We start from the raw sequence: 8,140 nt of genomic DNA, 5'->3' as shown, positions 1-8,140 counted from the left end.
TATTAGTTTTTGCGGGTTCGCGTTTCCCTCTCTCACTCCCTCTCTCTGGTTTTCTCTTTCTTTTCTTTTATTCTTCCGTTTCTTCTGCACAGTTTTGCACAGTTTCGTTATTTATATCTTTAATCTCTAACTATATAGCTTCCTCTACCGCAAAAACGAAACCGAGAGAACTATGGCAACTAACGTAATTAATGGCAAGTTTTTTGCTGTTCGAAAGATCGGAGTAAAACGTTTTTGGAAAAAAAAAAAAAAAAAAAAAAAAAAAAAAAAAAAAAAAAAAGATGAAAAGAAAAAAAAAAGATGAAAAGAAAAAAAAAGAGGAAAAAGAAGATTCTATAAATAAAATGCGATTAATAGAAACGACTTAACAGGGGAAAAAGAGAGAAAAAGAAAAAAAAAAGACACTTTGGACTCGATAATTCTCGACGTAAGACGAATGTTTTGGATAATGTACAATGATGAATGGAACAAAGCGAAATTCTAAAAATTAATACAAATCGCGTAAACGTAATTAAATAGAGAAAAGAAATATCGTACTATTTTTGTAGTAGTATGCGATAACTTCGATTTTTATCTTGTCAAAAAGGAGATTCTCATCCCGTTCTTCGTATCACCGCGAGAACTGGGAATTTTTTTTAGGCAGAATTTATACGCGCCGATTTCCTTTTTCTTTTTTTTTCAAAACTCTAAATGCTTTGTCAAACGTGTTATGTATTATGTTACGTGTGTACACGATCAACGTTACTTATACTTTTTTTTATCTTTTTATTACTCTTTTTCTTCTTTTCCCTTTTTTTTGTGTACGTGTGTGTGTGTGTTACCAAAGTTTCACAGTAGTTCAACGTTTTGTCTCGGACACCGAAATAAATATATATATTCGTCTCAGGAATGAAACGTATTTTCTTTTTCTTTTTTTTTTCGTTTTTTTTTTTTAATCCAGTAAACGTCGGTTGTTCTTATCACGGGGATACAATGAGCTCAAACATAACAGTGATTTCCTATTGCTGGTCTCAAAATCTTACACTCTAAAAATACATCCAACAACGAGAAACAGAAGAAACATTTGAATCGTGCTGCAGCCGAGCAGTGGGAATCGTTCAACGACCTTTCCTTGCTTTTTTCCCCCCCCCTTTTTTCTCTTTTTCTTCTCGGAAGTTTTTGTGCAAAGACGTTGCGCAACGCTCGTTTTTTTTTCTCCACTCGATAATTTCTTGTTTGAAACTCGGGACGTGCTTGTTATGATTTCGAGTAGGCGGAATGGAAGCCACTGAGGAGTGTACAAGTTTTTTCCGTGAGAGTAGCGTAAAAGAAAAGGAAAAAAAGAAAAAAGAGAAAAAAAAAGTAAAAACGTTCGCCGCCGCATTCGACACGTGCATTCAACGGCTGCTGCGCAAAACAATTGTTCGCGATAAGAATATTTAATAATTCAACATACTTTGAAACTGTGAGAGGATAGAAAAATCACAGAAAAACCGCTCGTTTCTCCTTGTATGATCGAACACAATGATAATTACAATAAATACCCGTGTAAAGGGAGTCGGCGTTATAATGAACGCGTTTAAAAAAAAAAAACAAACAAACAAAAGGGCACATAAAAAGGGGGGTCGCCAGTTCTCCTCTTATAATTTCATTTTTTTTCTTCTTTTCTTTCGTAAATACATTAAACACATATTTAACATTTCGTAAATAATACTCGAAACAAGTATAAAAAAAAACGATCGACAAATAAATTTTGGTAATTAGATTACAACGTAGAGAGCGCGCAAGAATGTTTTGGGTTTCCATACCGGTAACATTCCAAATTGTTATCGTTCTTTTTTATTCCTTTCGTTTAAGTTTCGTTTCTTTTGCAAGGAAATTCTTTCTTTTTTTCTGTAGTTTCTCTATTCCGAGTTTCAAGTTTAATTAAAAAGAACCGTTTTTTTTTCTTCTTTTCCACGGATGAATGTTTGTTTAAACAAAACAACAGAGCATAAAGAGTATCACTCAAAAAAAGTAATTAAAAAAAAAAAAAATTGCGATCTAATGTGCACATATGAAGAATTGCCTTTGACATACGTCTTTTTTATATTATTCTCAGTGCATATAACGTGTTAGACATTATATATAGTTATACTATGTATAATATGACACTGTGGTGTATAATACTACAGACCTTAGGTCAGGTAAGTACAAAGGCAATTCTCATGTACCATTAGTAAATGGTCCATTACCCATTTCTCTACCAAATGATATACAAAAAGTACTACATAATGAATAAAGACAGACTCGTAAAATTTTGTTGCGCAAAACAAAATTCTACCATAATAATGAATTTTTTTCGATATTTCGTCTACTTATTTTATATTCATCATTTGCATAAATGGATGTGGTTGCGTCTAAAATTATCGCTAATAGGCGCTTTTTCTTCATTTTTTTTCCCCTCCTTCGTACAAGAGCTGTTTCGCTCTTGAAATACAATTATAATAATATGATTAGATTTTTACCACTAACATAATATTAAAAAAATCGGATTACTTTAAAAATTCGAGATTACTTTTTATTATTATTTTTTTTTGTTTAAAACTGTTCCTCGGACAGTATATCATTTTCTTACTTCTCTTCGTAAAACATTTGTTTGTTTCTTTCTTCTTTCTCACTGGTATTACACCAACATACGTAATTACGTGAATTCATTTTAAGTTTACCTTTTTTAAATATTCTTTCTTTTCGTTCTGTTTTGTTTTACATTGTCTTATTATGCACTTTCCCCCGTCGAGCAACTTAGGGCCATCACTATTCACAATTACAAGGAGATAATAGAATCGAAGAATTGTTCGTGTGTATTACGAAGTACACTTACATTGAGAGAGAAAAACAAAAAAAAAGAAAAGATTTCTTAAAATTGTACAGATGTTTCTGTTCCATTTTGATTATTCCATTTGTGAATTTTACATATCACATTTTTTAGACATCCGTTTCTTCAGCATGTCGTCGTGGATCTTCGTGTTTCACTCGTCCTCGTTTTTCCCATCCTTCGAAAATTTGTACCACACATATTCGACATGTTTTACTTTAACAAAGTCGCACTTTGTTTTATATTCTTTTCTTTCCTTCTTTTTTTTAATCAACCATGATTATTTCTTGCTAATCGTTCCTCCAATATTTATCTTGACGCTAGCTGGGCTTGATTACCTACAATTCCATTAATATGAATACACAATATGCACTTCTTTCATGTTCGTTCTGTCTTAATGCACTGGAGTGTTTAAAGTTTCGTACGCTTGCGAGTAGAAATTCTCATAACGTGTCCTCCTCAACGATTTTATACATGGGTGTCGACGATGTGCTTCTGTTCATGTAACAAGTAAAGTCATTCATTTAAATGTTACCGTCCATTCGCGTTTATTAACGATACGATTATACACAATTTACATCCGCGACACTGTGTGTTTATATCGTAAGCTTAGAGAGAATTGTCTTTTTTCTTCCCCCCTTTTTATATCAATGCAGGTCGCATTGCACGAATTTTTTCATTGTTTAAAGAGTTTCTTTTATTCTTCATACAACGTCACGATTGTCACGTGTCCATTTTTCCCTTTCTATATCGGCGTATACACATATGGTTTGTTTATTATATTTTTTTTACTTGCATCTTTTTACACAGGTTCACTGCACTTTTTTTTTCATTTTATTTTACGAAGTTAAGAATTAAAGAAACTGAATGAAAAGAGTCACGTGAAAAGTTTGTTGCGTGTTTCCGGTCGATTAACGATTCAATCGCGGTATTTTTTTGTTTTTTATTATTACACGTTTAAATAAATTTGCCGTTATCTAATTAGTAGATTCGCTTACATAAGAAATCCATTGTCACTTGTTTTTTTTCCCCCCTTGTTTATCAATGTGTTTCTTTTATTTGTTTTACTTTTCGTTGCGGAGTTCTTTATTATGTAATCGCGGGAAATAGAATCTCGACTTGGCGAAATCACTTCAAAAAAAAAAAAAAATTTCCTTCTTCCTCATTAAAATTTGTGTTTTATCAGATAAATCTGGATTCTCATTTACTGATTCTCAATATCTGAGTGAACACGAATGTCAATTAACGTATATCTTGCATATATGAAGATATACGTTAAAATAGAGTACTAATTTCTTAATAAAAAATATACTATCTCTTGATAATAATAATGATGATGATGATGATGATGATGATAATGATAGTGGAGATGATAATGATGATAATACGGCGCAACGAGCTATCACTTATAAATTCACGAACATAATCTTACAAAGTAGTGTGAAAATTGTTGTGATAATTTTAATCACCGCGATGATGATGATGAAAATGAAGCGGTGATCGGGTGACAGTAACGACAATGATGATGACAATAATAATAGTGACGATAATGAAATGATCGTTAAATGGAATATGTTAACAATAACGACAGCTTTACAAAATAACAATCACAATGAGGGACACGAAGGAACAAGTGTCATAATAAAGAACTCTGCAACAAATTACTCCTTGTTTGCAATATGTTGGACTTACAGATTCTCAGTGTCGTTTGATTGTTTTATTTAGTTTACGTTAGTTCCTAGTTGACCATAAGTGTATGCGACTCCATTGGTGCTGCACTATCGTACAATGTGTCGGTATCTTGCGTAGGTTCACCCTGAAGTTGACACTGATTACTTAATGTTCCAGCACCACAGTCACAGAAGAATCTGAAAACGTAAATCAATTGACCAATGAATCATGTATAATTATCTTACGATATTCTATTTGTAGATTCGATTCTATAAATTTTTTTCAGCTAATGTTAACATTATCAACGATACATACCGATCATGTCTAATAAATTCCACATCGTGCCCAGCATGACAGGTTTTTATGCAGTTAACACAAATTGCATTGCGGTCTGTCGTATTGCATGTCTGGCAGCGATAAAAATCGTGCATAGGGAAGGAGGTATATGACGAAATTTTGTATAAACATTGGCCGTTTCCGACTGCTTTTTCAACTGCATCCTGATTATTAAATATTTTATTGCCTGAAAAAATTAAAGTCAACGATTATCCTTCTTCTTGAGTATGCAAGTTGTTTCTTTAAAAATAAATAAAAATATATTAACCTCTAGTTGTCGGTTGTACTCCACTTGCTAAACAAAGACCGCCAAATCTATTATTGAAAATTTGATTAAATTCCAACGTAGCAGTCGCATTGTTTGTTATTTCAACGCCGGCTGCTAATCCATCAAATATTCGATTTCTCCTCAAGACAGGGTGGGATTGTGTAGAAATAAGCACTCCTGCTTGCGCGTTACGAAATATATCGTTTTCTTCGAGAACGCCTATATTATAGTAAGATAGAATAAAAAGTTATTCAGACAACAAATATTTAACTGGAGATTAAAAATAAACTAAAAATATACCTTTGCCGCCATTAAATATACAAATTCCACCATCTCGTCCATCAAATATTTTGTTTCTTTTTAACGTAGGATTACTATCTGTTTTAATCCAAACTCCTGCCATTGCATTATCAAAAATTTCATTTTGTTCAAGTAAGCCTAATCCGCTATTATACACAAGAACTCCACCGTTTTGTCCGCCCCATATTTTATTCCCACGTATCACTGGATTACTTCCAGTCCTAATATTATAATACGCACAAATAAATACATAATAATAAATATATAATATAAAGCATAACAGCATAGTAAATAAGGTTGAATTTTTCCTATTACAAAAATGTCTTACCTTATTTGTACTCCTGAATACAAATGATTGAAAATATCATTGTCTTCTAGTTTTCCATGTCCATTATCATAAAAATAAACTCCTACTTGTTTTCCACTATGAATACGATTTCTTCTTAATACCGGTGTCGATCCAGTTGTTATCCAAACACCTGCTAAAGTATTTGCATACACTTCATTCTCTTCGATTAAACCTTGCCCCTTTTCGTGCACGTATATACCACCATGTTGACCATGATGTATTTTGTTATGTCTAACAATAGGATCTGAATTTGTTCTGATCTGTATACCAGCTAAGGCATTGCCGTAAATATTATTATGTTCGATCAAGCCTCTTCCCTCTCCAAATATATATACTCCTCCTTGATGACCATTATAAATTTCGTTTCTACGAATAGTTGGATTTGAATTTGAGGTAATCCAAACACCGGCGAAATTATTCGAGTGGATTTTGTTGTCGATAAATTGCCCTAAACCATTCTCGTGAACGTAAATTCCACCAGTTTGACCATGGTGTATTTCACAATGTACAACTGTTGGATTAGCACCAGCTTTTACTTCGAAGCCTGCTATTCGATTATTATGAATATCGTTAGCCTCGAAATATCCAAGTCCATTATCAAATGTGAAGATTCCAACATCCCTTCCGTGGTGAATGTGATTCCTTCGCATAATTGGATTTGCGTAATTTTTTACCCAAATTCCAGCCAGTGCATTTCTAGAGATTTCATTGTCTTCATAAGTTCCTTGTGCATAATCAGTGACATAAAGTCCAACGTTTTCGCAATCCGATATGTCACAATTCTTTACCACAGGATTCGCTCCTACACCTGACACGCAAACAGCTGCTCCAACTGAAACGGTGAAAAATTAACGATACATATAAGAGGCAGAAACTCTGAAAAATAAGATATAAATTATTTCACAGAAAAAACAACTTGCTTACCAACACTTGAACTCCTAATAATGCAATGATCGACTGTTGGACTGCAGTTTTCGCCAACTTCTAAACAATAATGTTTATGATGCGGTACTGTACTAGTAACGTCGGGGGTAAATTTCAATGTGAGATGGCCGGCATAAGCTCGTTTTGCTCCTTCTACAAACATAACTGTAGATTCACTTTCTCGTTCTAATATAACAGATTCCGCCACATTTCCGGGTGCTGCACCGATTAATGCAACATCGCTGTCGATTACAAGAAATTCGCCTCTATATATTCCGGCATGTAAGAAAACTAAATGTTGAGGTGCTTCTTCCGCTGCCTGAGAATTGTTTCCACAACAATTCCCTTGACCACTTGTAGTTGTGCTATTATTTGACGAGGAACCGCTATTGCTTCTATATTCATCTACATAATCTAATGCTCCCTGAACTGTATTAAAGTATGGCAAATTTCGACCCTTGAACTTCAAATCCTGAAATCCTGGCCTAACGTGTACTCCTCTATATAATTGTCTAAAGCTTTCTTTCCATGGATTTGGATAGTCTGACTCATCCGGGGATACAAATTCAAATTTACAAGGTGCAGGATTAAATAGTGGCAAGTCATACTCATAAACTTGCTGGTACAGGGACTTCCACAGTTCAGTGTCATTTGCAATTATTTGAAAACGTTTGCAAACTTGTGAAACTCTACATAGATCCTGTTCCATAAGATAATTAAATATAGTAAGCAGCACTTCATCCGGTAGCTCATACTGAAGGTAATGTGCTGCTGTATTTGTGTTTGTACCTGTGAAATGACACAAAATTTTGAAATATTCTTTTATTAAAGTAATACATATAATGAAATTCATTTAGTAACAAATATACCATCTGTGGATAATGAACATGTCCGCCTGGGCCGTTTTCTTGCTGGTAAGGAGGAAGAACTAAGAGCGGCTCCTATACTACTGCCACCTGAGGGAGGTAGAGCAGAGCTGGTACCAGGAGCAGGGTCTGGATGAGGTGGACTTTTACGCCTTAAATCATATGGGGATGAATGTGAATGTGATGGGGAAGGTGATGGTGCTGCAACTCCAGAAACACTGGGTGAAGATCCTCTTCCACCGCTTCCACCCCCACCTCCACCTCCTCCTCCTCCTCCTCCACCACCAACTCCACCACCAGGTGGTATCTGATTTGATGCTGAACATGGCAAATCGCATGGCTCGGCTGAAAAACAACCAATAACCACATAACCAATAACATCAAACTTGATGTTTTATAATTCAAAAGTGAAATTCACAATTATTCCTTTATTATTTATTGTTTAGCAATGTGTGCAATAAAATGTATTGGAAAAAAGATAAATATTGTATAATGTATAAACATTAAACACATTATATTGATTGTTATCTTTTATAGAAGTACATAGTATTTGCTTTATACAATATAAATACAATTATTTTGAAAACATG

General features: G+C 33.9%; 1 protein-coding gene across 2 annotated transcripts in view; it reads right to left on the bottom strand.

The window, feature by feature from the left end:
• Window positions 1–2,502: 2,502 nt before the first annotated feature.
• LOC108573005 (F-box only protein 11) overlaps window positions 2,503–8,140 on the bottom strand; it is a 7,266-nt gene continuing 1,628 nt past the window's right edge. Inside the window, exons 2-9 of one of the 2 annotated variants that reach the window (XM_017935355.1) lie at window positions 7,554–7,895; window positions 6,685–7,473; window positions 5,740–6,592; window positions 5,412–5,632; window positions 5,112–5,330; window positions 4,823–5,030; window positions 4,529–4,704; window positions 2,503–3,331 (exon numbers count right to left, since the gene is read on the bottom strand). In XM_017935355.1, coding sequence (XP_017790844.1) covers window positions 4,575–4,704; window positions 4,823–5,030; window positions 5,112–5,330; window positions 5,412–5,632; window positions 5,740–6,592; window positions 6,685–7,473; window positions 7,554–7,895 — 2,762 coding nt within the window. In that variant the 3' untranslated portion in view covers window positions 2,503–3,331; window positions 4,529–4,574. Of the gene's footprint in view, window positions 3,332–4,228; window positions 4,705–4,822; window positions 5,031–5,111; window positions 5,331–5,411; window positions 5,633–5,739; window positions 6,593–6,684; window positions 7,474–7,553; window positions 7,896–8,140 lie in introns of those variants that run through there. The other variant, XM_017935353.1, reaches the window with a different exon arrangement.

Source organism: Habropoda laboriosa, unplaced genomic scaffold, assembly GCF_001263275.1.
Source record: "Habropoda laboriosa isolate 0110345459 unplaced genomic scaffold, ASM126327v1 scaffold102, whole genome shotgun sequence".
Classification (NCBI taxonomy): Eukaryota; Metazoa; Arthropoda; class Insecta; order Hymenoptera; family Apidae; genus Habropoda; species Habropoda laboriosa.
This window is presented reverse-complemented; position numbering and strand designations above follow the sequence as displayed.